Consider the following 22778-nt stretch of genomic DNA (forward strand, 5'->3'; position numbering starts at 1 on the left):
GTGACAGCTTAAACCTTCATCTGGGGTTGTAGGGAGCCATGCACAACCAATCAGTTTTATGTCTTGGTGCTTCCTAAAGATGATGGCAGCAGAAAGAACAAGAGGATAATCTCTAACTATTGTACTGAGAGAAAAAAAAATCATATTTCAAATATTGCATTGCAACCACTCTGCTATAGTTTGGGACTTACAAAAATCCAAGCCACTTGACATATGGTCCTGACCATGGCAACCAGAATTTATGTATAGTATATTAGTAATTGAGTACGGTACATCCACAACATGCAGGCCCAAATTGACAAGGTCATGTCCATTGTGAAGGAGCCCCAACAAGCAGCCCAGACTGTTGCATCTGCAACCACCCTGCACATCCCAGGGAATTCAATCCTGGTGACTGTGTGCTCTTGCTCCTCCCTAGTGATAACTGCAAGTTCCTGGCATGTTGGCAAGGTCCCTACACCATGATGGAAAGCGTAAGCCCAGTCAACTACTGCTTACAGCAGCCCATCCAGCATGCATCTACACAACTTTACTATATAAACTTGTTGAAACATTGGATTGAGCCCCATCCTGCTTTCACAACAGCGTCTGTCCCTCTGTCTAGGTCAGTTGAGCAGGTGCACATCAAGAGTGACCTAATTTTCACCCAGTGACCAGATTGCCAGGAGCTGAAAGATCACTTGAGGGATGTGTTTTTGGCAAAACCTTGGTGGACTCACCTCATTTAACATGACAAAGACCTCTCCTGAGACTGTCATGTCCCAGGTCCCAGAGGCACACCGCCAGGCTATTGAGGAGAAAGTGTGACAGATGATCCAGGAAGGGTTTATAGAATAATCAACCAGCTCCTGGTTCAGTCCAATTGTTGTAGTTACCCAAGCCCAACAAAAGTATTCGGCTCTGCAATGACTTCAGGAAATTGAATGCCATCTCAGAGTTTGACAGCTACCCTCTGCCACAAGTGGATGACCTCGTTGAAAGGCTGGGGAGAGCCTGGTTTATTTCCACACTTGACCTGATGAAGACCTACTAACAGGTGTCTCTCACACCTGATGCTAAGCCAAAGACCACCTTTAGCACTGCCAGTGGCCTTTGGCAGCATGGGGTTCTCCCTTCAGGGTCCATGGGTTCTCAATGACTTTCCACATGCACATGGATGTCATCTTGCAGCCCCACAGCCAGTATGTAGTCACCTACATAGACCCTTGGGCTTGGCAGGATATTACAGATGATTTTTCCCTAATGTCTCCTCTTTAGTCTCCCCCCTTTCAGAGCTCACCAGGAAACATGACCCATAGAAGGTCCGGTGGAACTAGGAGACCAAAAAATGCCTTCCAGAGCCTCAAAACAACACTGACCAGCCCCACAGTGCTAAGGAACCTGGACTTCAGCCTCCCTTTCTTGGTCCACATGGACCCCTTGGAGACAGGCATGGGTGCTGTTCTTTCTCAGGTCTTCAACTGAGAGGAAGACCTCATCATGTTTGCCAGCTGTAAGCTGACCCTAGCTGAGGCGTGCTACACTGTCTTGGAACAAGAAGCCTTGGCCAATAAGTGGGCAGTGGAGGAACTGTACTACTACCTGGTAGGACACCACTTCACACTGATCACAGACCATGCACTACTCCAGTGGAGATCCGGAGCCAAAGATTCCAACAGCCTTGTAACTAGATGTTTCTTTTCTCTACAAGACTTCTTGTTTCAGGCCAATCATGTAGAGGCCCAGTATGCAGATGGCCTCTCAAGGAAGTTTGCACCCCTGGTCTGGAGTTGCAGGCTCGGAGCTGAGGTTGGGGGTACTATGGTGATATACCAGCTGCATGTGCCTTCAAACAGGCAGTATGGCTCCTTGCCATACTGCTCCGGTAGTGCTGAATGGACAATACCATCCACCTCGCCATGCTCTGCTGCAGCATTTCAATACCACCAGTGTTAAAAACCAACAGTGCATGCATGGCCAAAGTATTGCCCCTCTAATTCTGCTCAGCTGGAGAGCACTAATGATCTGCCTCCATGTGGCACCAAGGGAGTATAAAGAAGCACTGCTACAGATCATAACCAAGTAAGTTCTCTCTCATCATGCAATCTGTTCTAATGCCTTTTTCTTGTGCTGGTAGACAGAGGAGACCAGAGCACCCTGCAGACCATGGCCAGCAGCTCCTTCAGACACTTGAGATGCTCCAGCCAGTGAGAGCCAACCACCCAGCTTGCAGTAGGCACTCAAGATCACTGCTTCAGCACCAAGAGTACCACTCACTATTAAAATAAAGAGTATGCTTTTCTGCACCATACCTCTGTCTCCTGGGTCTGTTTACAGTGCTGCCAAAAGAGAATTTACTATCTCGCTTACTCTCTCTCTCATATGTGTGTGTGTGTGTGTGTGTGTGTGTATACACTGCATTTTCCTTTAGAATCTCTAAGAGATTCAGCAAATCCCAATCATTTCATTTGTCGCATTATTTTGTTCAGGGATAAAAAGGAACTGTATAAGACAGAAGAATATCTTAGCATTTTTTGATGCTCTTTCTCCCAACTCTAATCAATAAAAGACACAGTGGAGGAAAATTAAAGAACATACACTATATAGCCAAAAGTATGTGGACACCTGACCTTCACATCTATATGTAGGTCTTCTGTTGCTACAAACTCGGAAGTACAGAATTGTTTCGAATGACTTTGTATGTTGTGGCATTAAGATTTCCCTTCACTGTAACTAAGGGGCTCAAAACTGTTCCAGCATGACAATGCCCTGTGCACAAAGCGAGGTCCATAAGACATGATTTTGCCAATGTCTTCTGGAAGAAATTGAGTGGCCTGCACAGAACCCTGACTTCAACCCTACTGATCTCCTTTGGGATCAGTTGGAATGCTGATTGCATGCCAGGCTTCCTCACCCAACATCAGTGCCTGACTTTGCTAATGCTTGTGCCTCACAGCCATGTTCCAAAACCAAGTGGAAAGCTTTTATCGAACAGTCAGCATTATTAGAATAGCAAAGGTATGACTAAATCTGGAATGGGATGTTCAAAAAGCTCATATAGGCATGATTGGTCAGGTGTCCACATACTTTTGGCCATATAGGGTAAACATGAGATTGTAACCTCTCATCATGCTACAGGTGTGTTGACAGCCATTTCCAAAAACTGACATTTCAACCAATCCATCACAGATCATGTGAAAAAGACCGGAGCAAAAACGTGCTGACAGTCAGAAGTAATTGTTTTTAACAAATGATTAATGGCAAATAAAATGACAAATTTTTAAAAATGAAGTAATAAGACTACTGACCCTGTGACTGCAGTCAGAAGTGAACTCAGAAACTTCTCTCACTCAGAAAGAGAGTGACTAATGTCTTAAATTAACTTTGTTGTTTATTCCTGCCTGGAAGCAATGGAATAACCCTATTGAATCAAGTAGTCGCCCTGCCATTAATCTCAAAGCAGCAAACTAGTTCCACAAAGCTAATGTGGTTTGGAATTTGCATGCCACGAGTTTACACACAAAACCTTGTTTAAGAAGATTTGGGTTCAGATGGAAAGCTCCTTGTCACACTTCTTTGGAAATGGGTGGATTAACCATGCTAGGTCTAATGTAAGCACTTAACTATAACACTGAAACCATGAGTTTCTTGGGTTATTGAAAGACCAGTAAGGAAGGAGCTGTACAATTTTAAAATCATTACGAAGGATCTTAGAAGAATCACAGGCCAAGTGACAATATTCACTATTCAAGAGGGATTACAGGCACAAGATTGTCCCAAACACAGACATACAATACCTTGCTACAGGTGTGGCAAACTATAATTCCAATTAAGCTCCTGTTCAAAGTAGATTTTACAATACAAGATCTATGATCAGGGATCATCAACTGCTAGGTCGTGGTTCAGATGTAGATGCAGGATAGTATTTCAGCAGACTGAACCAAATATGAGTTGTGATAATAAAGTTTCAGGACTGTTCCTGCTGCAAACCGATGGAGCATGGCAAGGTCATGCATGTGCAGTAGGAATGAGCAGTAGCCATTATGAGCCATTATGCCATGTGATATTGCACTGTCAACATCAAGACCTGTGCGCACATGCACATTGTGAGTTGTGCAACATGGCAGCAGAGATCCTTGAAATGTTTCAGCAAGGCTATGGAAATAAAGTGGTGAGCTGGACAAGGTGTTTTGAGTGGCATTCTCACTTCAAGGGGGGAAGGACATCACTTGGGGACAATATTCTGCCCCCCTTGATACATGAATGCCATTCAAAACGTGTTGCTCAGCTCATTGCTTCATTGCCATAAGCTTACTGAAACATGTTCAGGGTCTCTGTTTCTGAATCCCTTAGTTTGACACAGACTTTGATGTTTGCTCTCTGGCCCATAGTAAAATTGCAAATGTGCACATACACATTATCATATAAACATGTGTAATACAGGTACCAATGTTGAAAGTGCAACATCACATGGCATACTGACTCATGAAAGTTACTGCTTACTCCTGCTGCATGCACATGACCTTGCTGCACTTTGTTTGTTTGCAACAGGAACAGTCCTGGAACTTTTTGATCACAGCTTGCACTTGGAAAAAAAATACTGTAATGGAGCCATCCATTCATTATCTGTAACTGCTTGTCCTGTACAGGGTCATGGGCAAGCTGGAGCCTATCCCAGCTGACCATGGGTGAGAGGCGGGGTACACCCTGGACAAGTCGCCAGGTCATCGCAGGGCTGACACATAGAGACAAACAACCATTCACACTCACATTCACACCTACGGTCAATTTAGAGCCACTAGTTAGCCAAACTGCATGTCTTGGAACTGTGGGGGAAACTGGAGCACCCAGAGGAAACCCATACAGAAACAGGGAGAACATGAAAACTCCACACAGAAAGCCCCCCCATCAGCCAATGGGCTTAAACCCAGAATCTTCTTGCTGTGAAGCGACAATGCTAACAACTACACCACCGTGCCACCAGAACAGAACCAATAATTGTATAAAAACCTGACCACAGTTCAGTGACTAAAAAATTAACCAATCTGCTTCTGTTGCAGCTTAACTACATACTTGTACCAAAATTATTTAGCTGATGTCAGCTCATCAGACCAGAGACAGAGTACTTAAAGACAAATTGACAGAGGAATATTAATTCATTCATTGCTTCAAGATCAAAACAGATGTCTAATCTGTTCAGAGTCTAGGGAGATAGTCAAAAATAGCAACATGAAGTGCCACTATGAAACTAAACATAACCACTTAAAAAATATTTTAAAATTTATTACCATATTTAATTAAAAGTTTAAAGGTGACTCTTGTTGCCATTCAAGTTTGTTAACTAATCATTTGTAATCAAGGAACTTTATGCAATTAGAGCTTTACACATGCAAAATATTATATAAATATTATGCAATATATTATGAACAGACTCCAGAAAAATAATTATTTCAACTTGTAGTGGTCTGTGACATGAAGTCTTGACTATCAGGCTCCATGGGTGCTGTATTATGGTGACCCTGTGCTCTGACCCCAAATTCCTAGACTGATGTCCTCATGGTCTGTATTGAGCTTATCCACTCTGCTGGCTTATCAACAGGACAAACTACAAAATAGAATTTATAAATAATTAAAATCTATGCCAGTATGATCATACTTATTACTAATTTTATATATATTACTGACCTGAAATAAGATCCCTTAGCACCACATCCTTCAGAACCAATAGCTACATCAGATTATTTCATGGAACAAATGATGCTGGATTTGAGAAAAAAATAATAATAGAGCCTTAAGTAGTTAGAGCTTTAAATAATATTCTTATTCCCCTCCTGGATTTTCATCCTCTCATCATTGCAACGTCTCATCAGGAATCCAGCTCAGTGTTGACAACTAGGCTTTAATAAAGGCTCAAATAAGCCTCTTTATTTAAAATCCTGACTGCTCTGTTTCACTGAAAGTAAACCAGCTTTAGCACCTAAATATAAAAATGTTGCTTGAGCATTAATTCTTAAATATTTATCAAGGTGCTTGAAATACAGCCTTGTCTCTGTTAAGTATTCATAGCCAAATAAAGTCTAAAAATTAAATCAAAAGTATTACAGACAAGTTCTAACACTTTAGCTCAGACTCAAAAGTTTGCTTCATACTCTCTTAGACATGATCTTTAATAATTGATTTTCTAGTCAATCAATCAGTCAGTGATACTGTGGTGGTCTAGTGGTTACGATTCTGTGCACTCATTGCCATGAGCCATGTTCAGTCCCTTGTCAGGGAGTGGTATGGGAAATGGTGGCTCAGTGTTTAAGGATTTGGGCTACTGATTGGATAGTTGTGTTTAAATCTCAGCACCACTAAGCTGCCACAGTTGGGTCATTGAGTAAAACCTTTAACCCTCAATTACTCAACTGTATCCTGTCTCAAATGTAATTCACCTTGAACAAACGTGTCAACCAAGTGAATTAATGTAAACAAAAACAGACAAAAAAAATCTAACTGAGAAAGTTGACTTGCACTGTTGAAAAAATACCCTCTTAAGAGGGCAAATGACTGAAATAAAACAATAACAGATTGACTACATAAAGTGAGAAGAAAAGTGGGATGAGAAGGCAATGGAAATGTTTATGCCTGCCAAGGAGAACCAGTGATCAGCTGCTGTTTTTCGCCTTTCGTGTGAAGCTGCGAGTACAAGCTGTCTGTGTCAGTAGTCAAATTTTGCTTTAAAAACAGCATAAAACTGTCAAAAACAAAATTCTCATCCCACCCTCTAAAATCAGAAGGTAAAAATGTTAACTTGTTTATATTCAGGTGTTCTTCCTAAGAACCACCTTCCACATAATGCCCAAATGGTTCCCATTACAGTATCTGCCCTGCATACAAGTCATTCTATAATTTGGAGTACATTTCCCACAAAAAAATAAAAAAAACACAAAACAACAACAACAACAAAACCCTGTCACAGTTCGGTCCAGTCCATCCATGCCTTAGATTGTGGGACTTCCATGCCGGCTCCAGGACAGGAATTCAGTCCTGCCTTGCTGAAGGCCATTTCCTGAAGCTGCACTCCCACACCTGCTACCACTCCTCTCCCATCAGCCAGGGCTTTTTAAGAACTGTTTGGAGCTACTCCATTTGCCAGACTGTCTCCTGTAGACTTCCCTCTCCTCGCTACAGCTCATTGGTATTGTGTCTTCTTGATTCCCCCTGCCTGAATTTCTGTCCAGTTTTTTGTCCCTGTGTGGTATTGGACCAGGTGGGTGGAGCACAGAAGCACGGCAGGCCAGAACTGAGTTCTCAATGAACTATTTATTTTTAACAATATGTGTGGCTTTTCAGCTCATTCACTCATTTCCCAGCCACACACACACACAAGTGTTTTGGTTGGGGAGAGCTCCCTTTCTCTGCGCTCCTCTCCTTTTAAAGGGCGCGGTCACTGGGGAAGACACACAAAGACAGGTTAATCCCCATCAGGTGCAATGATTCCACCACTTACCTTCCCTGACTCCGCCCTCCATTCACAGACTGACACTTGGCCACGCCCCCACTACCACACCCTGTTTTTGCCTGCCTGTTCTTTTGAATTGTATCTTTTGCTACCTCTGCCTGGATTTCCCTTGTCCCTGTGTTCATCAGTTTTCCTGAAGATTTTTCTGTCCTGTTTTTTTGTCCCTGATCGTGTCTACCTGCTCCTCTGTGTTTTTGACCTCCCAGCCTGTTTTTTGACTACCGATTTTTGCCTGAGCCCTACTGTACCTTTTGCCTTTCTGCCATCTACTTCATTAAAGAAGTTTTCTCTTTACACTGCCTGTTTTCTGAGTCTGCGCTTGGGTCCTCACGTCACCTCACTCACCATTCCTGACAAAATCAATGTTCTTTCTCAATAAAATAATCAGTGGTTCAAGTTAGTATATTTCTTCAATGCACCATGCCCACTATTACACTTTTTTTCCAAAGGAAAGGATGTTTTCACTACTCAGTTTGTCACATTCAGAATGCACTTTATACATGTCCAAAGAATGCTTCTAAAACCCAAATAATATTGGCATATCCTACGCCTTAATTGGAAAATATTAAATTCAGAAAAGGCCAAACTTAGAATATCCAAATGGAATATGTTGTTTATCTAACCTGTATCAAATTCCACATATTGTCATCTTCAGAATAATAGTGGAATATTAGTGTGCATGTAAACATACTGAATGAAATTCACACATTTATGCCATGCCCCTTTTTCTTTCTCCAAATATGTTGCCTTTCTTACAGGATCAGCATCCTGACGAGCCCTGTATCTCCACTGTTTTTCAGCTACTGACATCTATTTAAAACAATTGGATTTTTTAAAAAATGTATTGAGGGAGAAAGAAAGTGTGCCCATATGAATGTGTGTGTTGTGACATATGTAGACTGATGATGATGACTGATAATGTAGACTACTGGGTAACATAGTTCACAGATAACAGAATTTCCCGATTTTGACCCATAATTTCAATGGCTGACCCTGCCTGGCTGACAGGGCCGGCTCTAGGTCTTTGGCTGCCCTAGGCAAGATTGAGTTTTGGTGCCCCCCCGAGAAAAAAACCCCTCTAATAACATCTAAATAACACTTTAATCTAATCACTCTATTCTATTACTATTAAACAATGTACAGTGCATGGACAATAAACAAGAAGTCATTTTTATATTTTTCATTATTGTTATTATTGTTATCATTATTAACATAAAGTGTCACAAAGTAAAATGACCACACAAATTCAATACATATCTCCATATAATGGGCAAAAACTCTTCCGCACCCCGTTCAAAGTGTAGTGCATGGACAATAAACAAGAAATTATTTTTAGTTTCTTTTTTGCTATTAAAAGTTAAGTCATCTCTGAAGAATTAACAAATTAAATGAATAAATTCTACAATTCTAAATTGTGCAAACTTAAGCACCCTGTTAGGACATCAATGGGCTGTATTTTCAAACAAAAGTGCTATTATAGGTACTTTGTTATTGAAGTCTATTGCTGTTTGCATCTAGTTAGCTAGGCAGACATTGATTCAGGCGTCTAAAATATTAATTTGCCACTATAATGGTTGATATGAGAGATTAGATCAGACTTACCTCTATACTTGGCTCTATTTGTTTCTTCCTGTAGCCTTCGTTTGCGCCCTTGCGCACCCGAGAGTTTGGATTTCTTCATTTAAGCACTTGTAGTCTGGGCTACTTTTTGCAGTGGATAGCCATTCTCATTCCCCGATGAACACCGCTCCCCCCGCCCCCCTTATAACCTATCATTGCGCATTTTTAGTAGGCATAAGGAAATCACCGACCACTACTGCGTAGGCTACACTTGTTTTTCAACCTTTTTGAGCCAGGGCGCACTTTTTTCAATGAAAAAATCTCAAGGCACATCACCAATAGAAAATGTTGACTGAAACTAAAACGCTGTTGCCAATATTTACAATATACAGTCATTCTATAATTTTCCACGGTACACTTGGTGATCTCTCACGGCACACTAGTGTTCCGCGGTACTAGAGTTCGGCAGCACAGTGGTTGAAAACACTGTACACCACTGATGCACTTGGTAACATCTCCATTCAATAACTCTATCCCTCCTTTTTGGTGGGGTTTTGGTCACCCTTGGCGCCCCTGGGCACACTTTGCGCTCTAGGCCAGAGATTCTCAAACTGTGGTACGCGTACCACTAGTGGTACGCGGGCTCCATTCTAGTGGTACGCCAAAGAATCACTTAATTAAATATAAATAAAATTTAAAAAATAAAATAAAACGTGAAATACTATCCATAATATCCGAATGGATGAAAATATCCTATCAACCGATAACAAGAAAATGAAAGGAGATACAAATTAAGTTAATAATTTTAAAAAAGTTTGCAAGTGCTTCTGGGTAGCCATACGTAGCGTACGTACGCATTCCAGCCGGTTCCGCTGACAGACGGTTATCCGCCATTGGTAGACTAGGCTGTGATGGGAAAAGGTGGAGGTGGCTTTGCTAATTATGACGAGTAGGACAAAATTACTGTCGTGGCTTAAATCCGCGAATGGGAGCGTGGATCAGGAGAGAGGGAGAACTGAAGAGGACGTGTGTGAGCCGAGCGTGGATGCTAACGACAGTGGCAAAACCAGCCCCAGAACTGCTAGCAAACGGCAGAAACCAGTGAGGAGGAAGTATGACGAAAAATACATAAAACTGGGATTCATTTGGAGCGGGACAGAGGAGCTGCCCAGGCCGCAGTGTGTTGTATGCGGGGACGTTCTGAGCAATGAGTCTATGAAACCATCGCATCTCAAACGGCATCTTACAACCAAACACACAGCACTAAAGGACAAACCAATGGATTTTTTTTTTTACGAAAACGTGATGAACTGAAGCATTCCACCTTTCTGTCCTATGGTACACCCGTAGCCAAAGCACAGGAAGCTTCATATCGTGCCAGCCTCCTGATCGCCAGAGCCGGTAAGCCGCACACAATCGGGGAACTGCTGTGTTTGCCATTAGCCAAAGAGATGACACGTATCATGTGTGGAGAGAAAGCTGCCAGAGAGTTAAACTTGGTGCCGCTTTCAAATGACACCATGTCAAGGAGAATAAATGACATGGCTGACGATGTTAAAAAGACACTGATTGAGCGCATTAAGAACAGTAGATATTTTACCATACAGCTTGATGAGACTACAGATGTTGCAGATTTGGCCAATTTATTTGATTCATTATTTAAGTACAGTGTTTTATTTTCCTATATTTAAACAGTGTTACTGTTCAAAGTACTGTGTGTAATGTTACAGTGGCCAACAATATTAAATATACTTGTTAAATAAAACCTCCGCCTTGTTTTTAATGAATGCTTAGGCCTACTATGCTACTGTATTTTAATGTTGGTCATTATGGTGGTACTTGGAGAGCCAAGTATTTTCTGAGGTGGTACTTGGTGAAAAAAGTTTGAGAACCACTGCTCTAGGCAATTGCCTAGGTCGCCTATAGCAATCGCCGGCTATGATTACATGGCCAAAACAGAGAATAGCCGCGGATGCGCACTTGTGCGCCCGAAGACACACTATAGACAGGGCGAACCACTGTTGAGCGCTTATTGTTTCATGATTAACAACTACCACCACACCCCACCCCACCCCGCTTTTTTTGACAAATCGCAACCTGACTACATGCTTTGCTGTACAATTAAATTAGGCTAAGACATTATAAAGCTGACTCGTTTTCAGAATAGTGGAAGTCATAATTTTTCTCCCCCCGTTTCTGCGCCCCTGGATGGACGCAGCGCCCTTAGCATTTGCCTATATTGCCTATGCCACGGGCCGGCTCTGCTGGCTGACGATGTCATTTCCTTGAACAGGTTAACATCAAGGGCGGCACGGTGGTGTAGTGGTTAGCGCTGTCGCCTCACAGCAAGAAGGTCCTGGGTTCGAGCCCCGGGGCCGGCGAGGGCCTTTCTGTGTGGAGTTTGCATGTTCTCCCCGTGTCCGCGTGGGTTTCCTCCGGGTGCTCCGGTTTCCCCCACAGTCCAAAGACATGCAGGTTAGGTTAACTGGTGACTCTAAATTGACCGTAGGTGTGAATGTGAGTGTGAATGGTTGTCTGTGTCTATGTGTCAGCCCTGTGATGACCTGGCGACTTGTCCAGGGTGTACCCCGCCTTTCGCCCGTAGTCAGCTGGGATAGGCTCCAGCTTGCCTGCGACCCTGTAGAAGGATAAAGCGGCTAGAGATAATGAGATGAGATGAGGTTAACATCAAATTGGAACTTGCAATTGAACTAAAATCATTAAATATTTGGAAACAATAATGTACATAGATGTTGGTCAATTAATATACTCATTGGCAATGTGCTATTATAGATAAAATATTGAAAAGAAATGACACTCTCCCCAATGTGGTCAACATGTCTACCACAGAGGAAAATGACATGTGATGCTGGTCACATGGTATTAGGACAAACCATTTGTGATCTCCAGGGGGGAGTTTTGTTGGTAACATAGCTGACAAAACTTTTGCTGGCATTACATATATTTAATCAATTAAAAATATTTTCCTTCGCAGTTAGAATTTTTAAGTAAAATAAATTTAAAAAATGTCAACTAATGATTTTTATTTATTATTTTTGAAACCAAGACTCCTTCAACTGAAAAAAGGGGCATGGCAAAAACATTGAATTTAGGAACATCATGACAAATTTCAATCTAAATGAAGCACAGGATGCACATACTGTTTGTGTGATATAACATGCTTTCTATAAGTAAAATATTGTGTTTTTGAAAAAAAATTAAAATAAACAATCATCAACAGACATGGACTGTATCCCAAATTAGAGAATGACTCATATGTTGTTGGAGCAGCTGATGAATTAGCTCCTCCTTCAACAACACTGGTGTACTGAGAGCAAGGAAAACAGTAAAATTGGCAGGACAGGGGTACTACATGGCCACTGAGAATCACTGTACTGCTGGTGGTTTTGGTTCAGCAGTTTGCCATTTCAAACACTGCTGTAATAATGGGTGTGTGTTTGTGGCACTTATTTGACAGAAGAAAAAAAAAGTGTGCGCGTGTGTGCATTATAAACTTGAAATTTAATGAAAAAGCTAGTGACCACTTCTATCCAGTTTGCATGTTGCATTCCCCCCCACACACGCACACAACTAAATAAAGAAAGAAAAGATTAAACAAACCAACACTTGACTCTATGCAGAAACTCCAGCAAAATCCATCTAATACCATCTGCTGATGCAGTGCACAGCTTTTCTGCTAGCACGCACTGAGCGGATAAAAGCAGAGGATGAGAAAGGAGTTGAAAGGATCCCGAGGGCTGCTGGAGGTAAACACTAGCTGACAGGGTGGCTTTAACCCTGTATCCTGCTGAAGCATGTCCCTTTGGCACAGCAGCTTCTGTCTGATGTCCTTTCACTCAGAGAGTGCGTCTGACTCCACAGTATGAATGCAGCCCACATGGCAGGCTCAGAGTGAGGCGTGGTGGATGGTGTAGACACATGCTGGCCCACTAATCCCACACTCAGCAGTCAGCCACAAACTAGATAAGGGTCAAATTGAAACTTGGCCTGGTCATGCAGACCTGGGTAGACTCAGGGAAGTGTGTTGGCCATGTGCCTTTCTGTTCAAAAGCACCAAGTGTGTGTGTATGTGTGTGGCTGTACAAAAAAAAAATACACATCATAATTTTGTTGTATGTTATTTCTGCATTCTCCACTTCCATTAAATCAATAGACTGGGCTTACTGTTTTGCTCTTTGCAGGATCACACCACTATAATCTCTAAAAGGCTACTTATTACTCTGATACTGCTAAAAAAATACAACTTAGTGATTTCACTCTGGATACATCACCTCAATCTAATTTCAGCAGGGAATAAAATCATCGTTGTCAGCCACAAAATACTGAGTGTAAGAGTGTATGTGTGAAATAGATACAAGTCCAGTAAAAAAATTCCAGTGCTTGCTGACACCTTGGATGGTGTGTGGTGCTTCAGACATTCAATGAACTCCCAGAGTCTTTAATCTGCATATTACTCTTAGCTTTGCATAGAAGTGTACAACTTTATATTGCATATTATTTGCTGAGTTCTCTTAATTCTGGATTCAGAAATTTCTTGCTTTGAGGGACAATTCTATCCAGGTCATAGAGGTTGTGAAAGATTTTAGGGCTCCTATTAAAATGGTCCAATAGAGATATTACATTGCAATACAGACTGGTTTTAGTCACTGAAATAGAAATGAAAAGCGCAATAGTCAATTGTCCCACCATTAAGGGTTCATTTTTAGCAGCCGAATGACTCAGCAAGCCATCGCCCATCCCCCAGTGGGCCAATTTTAATGGCTCTGCACACTACTGTTAATGCATGACACTGACATGCATATTGAAGAATTTCTTCCCCCAAATGACTCTGTAAACAAGATGTGAGGGCAGCACTGGTAACATAATTTTCAGGAATAAGTGTCAGGCTGCAGTTATTGTGTTATTTAGTGCGCCATAAAGCGCCAGGCTATTGATTTGAGAGGCGAAGCGGCTCCACAGTTATTTCTGTCATTGCCACTCTCATTAAACTGATATATTAGGCTCTGTGTTTCCCCCCCTGCCTTTCTGTGTCTCTGAGCAGACCCTTGTTCTCATACTTTATTTCTTTCTGTCCTTTCTTTTTGTACTCTTATCCATTTCAGGGCATTCCACAACCATGTTGTAGATTACTTATTATTTTTAATATTCTATTCTATCATATAGATATTTATTTGATTTATGATATACATTCATTTTTGGCTTAGCCCTCAAAGAAAAAAAAAACTCTTAACCATGAGCAAACTAAAGGTTATGCAGCTAAGAAACAGAGCACATCACATAATAAGTCAAATAATGAATAAAACAAGCTAACAGCAGAACAGAGCGCATTGTGTTTACATAGACTCAGAGCTGTTAATTCTTTATAAATCCATACTGCTTTTGGAGCTGGTTTCTTGTACCCAGCAGGTTGGCTAGTTCTGCCAGGCTTACAGCAGAGCCTGTGATGGCATTGTACCAGACATTATTGCTCAGACTGCTGCACCGCCTGCATCCATTCCCCACACACTATACGGAGTCTACACCGAAATCCCATCTCCACTGCAAATATAATTTTTGTAAAGCAAGTAATAAATGATCTTTGACATGTGACCTGAGAAAGATAACCTGATAAGAAAAGTCAACAAACGAGCAGGTTAATATATTCAAAAAAAAAAAAGTTCACAGCAAGCTTAGAAACAAACCCTGAAAATCCATTAGGCCCTTAGTACTTAAATAACCCATTAATTTAAGATTAAAATCTCAATTATATACCATATGTAATCAGAAATAAGTATCATCAGTGAAATAGGCTTATTGGTTGATAAAACAATAGAATTATTATTGGAATTTTACAGAACATGCAAAACATCAAACAAGTATAAATTATTACTATTAACTTCCAGGACCTCTTATCGAATCCAGACTTATTCTTATCAAGTCAGACTTACTTACTCATTCTTTGAAGGTAAAATCCATCCATTCATCCATTATCCATAACCACTTATCCTGTGCAGGGTTGCGGGCAAACTGGAGCCTATCCCAGCTGACTATGGGTGAGAGGCGGGGTACACCCTGGACAAGTCACCAGGTCATCGCAGGGCTGACACATGCCATTCACCCCCACATTCACACCTATGGTCAATTTAGAGTCACCAATTAGTCTAACCTGTATATTTTTAGACTGTGGGGGAAAGTGGAACACCTGGAGAAAACCTATGAAGACAAGGGGAGAACACAAACTCCACACAGAAAGGCCCCCGTCAGCCACTGGGCTCAAACCTAGAACCTTCTTGCTGTGAGGCAACAGTGCTAACCACTACACCACTGTGCCACCCATTGAAGGTAAAATAACAATAATAATCTGAGAGTTCATGGGACTAACTATACTAATGTGTTTATTAGTATAGTAATATTCTGCATATACAGTGGTGCTTGAAAGTTTGTGAACCCTTTAGAATTTTCTATATTTCTGCATAAATATGACCTAAAACATCATCAGACTTTCACACAAGTCCTAAAAGTAGATAAAGAGAACCCAGTTAAACAAATGAGACAAAAATAGTGTGCTTGGTCATTTATTTATTGAGGAAAATGATCCAATATTACATATCTGTGAGTGGCAAAAGTATGTGAACCTTTGCTTTCAGTATCTGGTGTGACCCCCTTGTGCAGCAATAACTGCAACTAAACGTTTCCGGTAACTGTTGATCAGTCCTGCACACTGGCCTGGAGGAATTTTAGCCCATCCCTCCATATAGAACAGCTTCAACTCTGGAATGTTGGTGGGTTTCCTCACATGAACTGCTAATTTTAGGTCCTTCCACAACATTTTGATTGGATTAAGGTCAGGACTTTGACTTGGCCATTCCAAAACATTAACTTTATTCTTCTTTAACCATTTTTTGTAGAATGACTTGTGTGCTTAGGGTTGTTGTCTTGCTGCATGACCCACCTTCTCTTGAGATTCAGTTCATGGACAGATGTCCTGACATTTTCCTTTAGAATTCGCTGGCACAATTCAGAATTCATTGTTCTATCAATGATAGCAATCCATCCTGGCCCAGATGTAGCAAAACAGGCCCAAACCATGATACTACCGCCACCATGTTTCACAGATAGGATACGGTTCTTATGCTGGAATGCAGTGTTTTCCTTTCTCCAAACATAGCGCTTCTCATTTAAACCAAAAAGTTCTATTTTGGTCTCATCCATCCACAAAACATTTTTCCAATAGCCTTCTGGCTTGTCCATGTGATATTTAGCAAACTGCAGACAAGCAGCAATGTTCTTTTTGGAGAGCAGTGGCTTTCTCCTTGCAACCCTACCATGCATACCATTGTTGTTCAGTGTTCTCCTGATGGTGGACTCATGAACATTAGCCAATGTGATAGAGGCCTTCAGTTGCTTAGAAGTTACCCTGGGGTCCTTTGTAACCTCACTGACTATTACACACCTTGCTCTTGGAGTGATCTTTGTTGGTGGACCACTCCTGGGGAGGGTAACAATGGTCTTGAATTTCCTCCATTTGCACACAATCTGTCTGAGTGTGGATTGGTGGAGTCTAAACTCTTTAGAGATGCTTTTGTAACCTTTTCCAGTCTAATGAGCATCAACAATGCTTTTTCTGAGGTCCTCAGAAATCTCCTTTGTTCGTGCCATGATACACTTCCACAAGCATGTGTTCTGAAGATCAGACATTGATAGATCCCTGCTCTTTAAATACAACAGGGTGCCCACTCACACGTGATTGTCATCCCATTGATTGAAAACACCTGACTCCAATTTCACCTTCAAATTAACTGCTAAACCTTGAGATTCACATACTTTTGCTACTCACAGATATGCAATATTGGATCATTTTCCTCAATAAATAAATGACCAAGTATAATATTTTTTGCCTCATTTGTTTAACTGGGTTCTCTTTATCTACCTTTAGGACTTGTGTGAAAATCTGATGGTGTTTTAGGTCATATTTATGCAGAAATATAGAAAAACCTAAAGGGTTCACAAACTTTCAAGCACCACTGTAATTACTACCAATATTACGATTGTTAATTCTCAAGAAAATGTGGAATGGGGGGGGGGGAATGAGGATGAGCCATACAGGTTATCTAGAAAGGGAAAAAGAAGTGGGTGTGTTGATCAATATTTGGAGGAGCCCAGATTGTCACTCAGTCTAATCTCTCACAGGAGGCTGTGAGAGGAGATCAACTGCTCAGATTAACATCTCCTGTTCCATCTCATGAAAACAGACACAGTCCTCTGACTGTCTTCAAGTCTCTCACACTTCACCCATGTATACTGTGGCAATGAACAATGAAATGACTAAATAAAGGAGATACTGGTTACTGATGGATAACTACTGTATGTTCAAGAGAATGTGGGTCACTTGGTTTTTTCCTCCTGAATAAATGCATTATTCAGAAACTGCCCACATTGTTTTAGAGAAAAATTACATGTTAAATATTAACATGAGTCACTTTATCAGAAACAAGCTTTCAAGTGACTAATTTCATGTTGATTTATTATCTTGGGCTACACAAATGTCAAGAGCTTAATTTGAGCAGGTTACCTAATTTGTGCTTCTCTTATGGCATATTATATAAGCTCTGTTTTAATTCATCAAAATCAGTGGCACAATGAATTCAAAAATATTAGCTATCAAAGAGAAAAGACAACATTTATTCTTTGAGTTCACAGAGATTTTTTTTTAATCATAAAAGGCGAGTAATATAAATATACGGGGAAAAAATCTGATTGCACTTAACTTTCTGATTACTCAAAAATGATATGTATTAACTGTGCATACAAGTATACTGGCTTTGTGTACTGATGAGGGGACAGATGGCTTACCTGTGGGTTTGCTTTTAGTTTCTGGTTGACAAAGCAATGATGATGATTATGAAAATCAGAATGGCAAGTCCACCTATTAGTAAGTAGCATTTCTTTTTTCTCAGCTGCTTCTGTGGACACAAACAGGAGATTCTAAGATGAACATATTTGCTGCAGGCAATTATTTTTGCATAAACAGCACATAGCAGCTAATACCTAATACTCGCTATATACAACCCCAATTCAAAAAAAGTTGGGATGGTATGTTAAAATTGAAATTAAAACTGAAAACAATGATTTATAAATAATTTCTGAACTATACTGCACTAAAAACCTTATAACAGCACATGAAATAAGGTCTCACCTCATGATTTTTTTTTTTTGTCAAAATCAGCACATTTAAATTTTGATTCTTGCAACACATTAAAAAAAAAGTTGGGATGGTAAAGCATTTATCATTTTGCAATATTCCCATTCCTTCTCAACACTTCCAATATCCAAATACCTTCATATCTTTCTTTGAAGAACATGATTTTTAAACATTACAATTATTTTCTCATGCATTTGTTGTCAAACTGAAGATCCTCGGCCCATATTAGCTCTTCAAATTCTAGGCCTTTTCTAGATACTTATTTTGTACCAAATCATGATTACAATCACCTGTTGACATCACCTGTTTCAAATCACATTATTCAATTGCTTTGTCTCATTACTAGCCCGAAATTGCCCCTGTTCCAACTTTTTTAGCATGTTTTACAGGTCTGAAATGCAGGAATGGATGTAGATTAACAAATGAAAGGATGTTGACTGGACAAAATATGAAATATCTTGGGCTCATACTGTCTGCAATGAAATGCAAGTCAAAGTAATTTTATAAAATCACTGCTTTCTTTTCTATTGGCATTTCCATTCCATTCCAACTTTTTTCTGATTTGGGGTTGCATTTTAACAATAAAGTTAGGTGGATTGCCATGAGTGATGATCGAGCCACATGTAAGAAAATAAATGTGCCAATGCAATGCTCCTGAGATTTTCAGGTATAGGACCCCAAAGCTTTGGTTTCTCATGGATTCTTTGGCTTATTAAGAAAGTTTAGCTTCTTAAAATCCAAGTTCTACTTGGAACTGTTTCCAAACGACACACTCTTGGTGTTCGGAGTTTACTGTGGGTTTTAGATATGACTTTATATGTAGACTGTACATACTTACAAGCAGGTGTACAGTATATCACTCAAGTACCAATCATCATTTAACAAATACACATCAGTGTAAAGTAACCCAGAGAAAAAAAGTAAAACTATAGACATTACAATAAATACCAGTCAGTGTGCAGGAAGAGATATGAATGGAAAACATGTCGTTGTTAATGTACTCTTTTTGCTGACAGTCTGATCATGTCCTGCATTGACCTTCTCTTGAAGAACAGAGCTTCTATTTTTGTTGATCTATTTTTTCTTATGTATCACACTCATTTATCAGCATCATGATTATTGAATATATGATTTTGACCACAATTTATTGCTATTACCCTGATGTCTATTGATGTCTATCATCTAAATGCATATGACACTTTTGGCATTGTTCTTGTTGAAACAGCCAGTTGAGCAGTTTTTGTAACTGAAACTCTTTCAACTTGTGCCATTCTTTCAATGTCACTTCAAGCTTTTCCTTTTGATCCATCAATTGAGGTCAATTGGACCTGCTCAGGTTTTTATACATGCAACAGAGCATGGTAGGATGTTAAAATTCATCATGCATTACACTTGTCACAATGGATCTCCACACATTTAAGGTTTTTCCTGTCTGTAGTAGTCAGCAATATGAGTGCAACACCAACGTGAAGTGTAATTAAGTCAAATGAAAAATACATGGAGTACAATTCTGTAGGTTTTTTATTATTATTATCACAAGCCGATGTTAACATTATTCTCAATATCTGCTGTATATTGACACAAACTGAACTTGGAACTTTATGGTGTGCCCTGTGGCATAAAACAAATTCAAATCCAGTGATGCTTATAGAGCAAATTCTGTTCTTCTGAAACATTCTCATCTTCCCTGACACATCCTGTGCTTCTGATAAGGGATTACATGATGGAATTTCATGTATTTATTTATTTATTTAAAGAATGCCACAAGTGCTATTTTACATTATGTTCCTCAAACAGTTTTTTTTAAATACCTCCTGCCTTTTCCCTCATTACTTTGTCATGTTTATAAATTAAGCCAGAACTACAAATAGATAAATATTAAAACTGGGAAGTGCATTTAAATGCTGAGCAGATCTATTTAAATATATATTTTTTCAAACTTGACATCCGCAGGCAGCACCCGTGTTTGGGAGCACAGAACTTATGATGCTTTGAAATGCTTTTCTTTCTCACTTTTTTTTCATTAGTTTCTTACTACAAAACGGTTGAGAGCAGCAGTGCTAGACCAGAGCTGGGCTTGGAGTCTTTAAATCCTGACGCGCTTCAAAGCATGGAGTACAATTCATCTTCTTATCTGAGACTGGAAACAGGCTTTCTATGTGGAAGGAGAGAGAAGCAGAGCGAGGGTGGGGGGAGTGGAGGGGAGGCAAAAAAAAAAAAAACTGCTGTCGAGTAATTTTCCATTTAAACGTTCCACTCTACAACAATTTGCATAAGCAGCCCTGCGTCTGTGATAAGAAGATTGGTAATTTTCAAAGGCTCTGTGGGGATTGAGAATTAAAAGCCGCTCTCTGCTATCTTCTCTCTTGCAGCTGGTCACCATAGATTCTGCAGCTTCTTTCTTAAACTTTCTCCCCTCTCTCTCTCTCTCTCTCTCTCAGTAGACTCCCTGTGGCGGTTCTCATTCTGTCTCATCCTGGCTTCCACTCCCTTTTAGGGAAACCAGCAAAATAAAAAGTGAATAAGGTGAAGAGGTACAAAAAAAAAAAAGAGCTTCCGACAACAAAAGGACTGTTATTCTATTTTAGAGTGATTTTCCTGACTGTGCTGAGGATGAAGAGGAACAGTACCTATGTATATATAATTAAGAAAGAATGAAGACATTTGCATATGAGGTTTAACAAAACCTGAACATCTTTGATAAGTAAAAGCTTGTAAAAGGATGCCATTTGTAAACACGCAGCCTTTATACATAGATAATAACAATAAAGAAGCCAGTTCGTAATACTACAGGGCATAATAAAGATATCTATTTTTGGGACCAGGGTGCAAATGAAGGAGCTATTGTGATTTGCTTACAAAATTTCCTTAGTAGTGTGTGGTAAAGTTTCCCTTGGGTAGCAAACAAGTGGACTGGACTCAAGCTTCATCCACTTCATATTACTTTATTTGAGAGATTTATATCAGTTAATCATTGTTTTAAATCTGTGGCTGCTAAATTGATATAAATACCTATAGGATAGGAAAAAATAACCATACTTCAAGGCATTCATGCAGCTGGTATTTGAATCTCTAGAGTTGAATATAGGCTCTAGTTATGGGTTTACTGCCCATCTCAAGAACCCTGTGTCTGAATTGGACATCCTCTGTGTGGAACTGTCTATGTAACATCACATGTTCAGTCATCAATGGCCAAGCATTGTGCTTGCCCTTTATCACAGGAACATGACGATACTATTTCTACAGCCTGTCTGAGAGATTCTGATCTGTCATACTCAACTCTGATCTCAGCAGGGTCTGTGGACGGGTCTAGGTTGGTGCTTGACAGGCTCCAAGTTAACCATGACAGCATGTATTAAGATGGCAGCAGCACAAGGCAGCCACCCTATCAGTTAAAAGTATGGTGCATAACTTTATGCTTGCCTATCAGATTCAACTCCGATGTCGCATGTGTTACTGGCATCTGTTGAGGATGCTAGGACTGATGACAGCAATCACAGCAGTCAAATTATGGGATATTCAGTGGCTTATCAGCCTATGGCTGGAAAACCCTAAACAAGTCACCTGGAGGCTAGGGAGTGGTGTCATCAGACCCATGTGGCATGAAATCAACAAGATAAACTGAGGGTGGTACATAAATCCACATGCTTGTGGATTAAAGATGGCTGGCAAAACCTTGGTTCACTGTTGTTGGTTGGTTCACTAGCTGTCAAAACACCCCTGTGGCTTCCTCCTGTGCTGTCCCCAGTGGACAATGAGATTTAGCACCCTTAGTCAGGTCACCCATATCTGTGAGCTCAGGCTGAATCATCAGCTCAGGACTGACCTGGTAATCAAGGAAACATTTCTGAGAGCAAAAGCTATGAATTTGTGAGAGTACCCATTGTTCTGTTGATTTTTGATGTATCTTTGGGGTCCTCATCTTAAGTGAAAGAATATACAGACAGGTATTAGGGAGAGGGGGAAAAAGGTTTTGGGCTAAAACATTGTGGTATTTAATGGAAGTAATAATATCATTAATCTTCTCAAGAGCCCCTTGACCCCTTCCTTTAAAATAAAAGGGATCATCAAAATGTTTTTGGTTTGCATGAACATAAATGTTGATCTTGGTTTTATCTGACTGCTGCTATTCAGTTGCTTTACCAACAAAGTTCAGGCAGTCGATTTTATGGGATGCTCTCAGGAAGGCCTCTGTTGTGCACATTTTATGGAGGTGGTCTCATAGTTGACAGTTGCAAACTCATATTTATACCCAGAAAATCATTAAAAAAAAAAATTAACAACAACTATTTTCTGAATACGGAGAACTACTGGAAGAAAAAAAGTGTGTTTTTTATACATATTTTACACACACACACACACACGAGGGTAAGTCAAAAAGTTTTAAGACAATAAGTGTGAAAGACGGGCGGCACGGTGGTGTAGTGGTTAGCGCTGTCGCCTCACAGCAAGAAGGTCCTGGGTTCGAGCCCCGGGGCCGGCGAGGGCCTTTCTGTGTGGAGTTTGCATGTTCTCCCCGTGTCTCCGTGGGTT

The 22778-nt window shown here is 40.4% G+C and overlaps 1 protein-coding gene across 4 annotated transcripts in view; it reads right to left on the reverse strand.

Moving 5' to 3' along the window:
- Positions 1-22778, reverse strand: part of tsnare1 (T-SNARE Domain Containing 1) — a 437024-nt gene that overhangs the window by 93610 nt on the left and 320636 nt on the right. For 2 of the 4 annotated variants that reach the window (XM_060920699.1, XM_060920698.1), the window contains exon 11: positions 17897-18006. In XM_060920699.1, the coding sequence (XP_060776682.1) occupies positions 17911-18006 (96 nt within the window). In that variant the 3' untranslated portion in view covers positions 17897-17910. Of the gene's footprint in view, positions 1-6851; positions 7412-17121; positions 17155-17896; positions 18007-22778 lie in introns of those variants that run through there. The other 2 variants (XM_060920697.1, XM_060920696.1) reach the window with 2 other exon arrangements.

This window comes from Neoarius graeffei, chromosome 5, assembly GCF_027579695.1.
Source record: "Neoarius graeffei isolate fNeoGra1 chromosome 5, fNeoGra1.pri, whole genome shotgun sequence".
Lineage (NCBI taxonomy): Eukaryota > Metazoa > Chordata > Actinopteri > Siluriformes > Ariidae > Neoarius > Neoarius graeffei.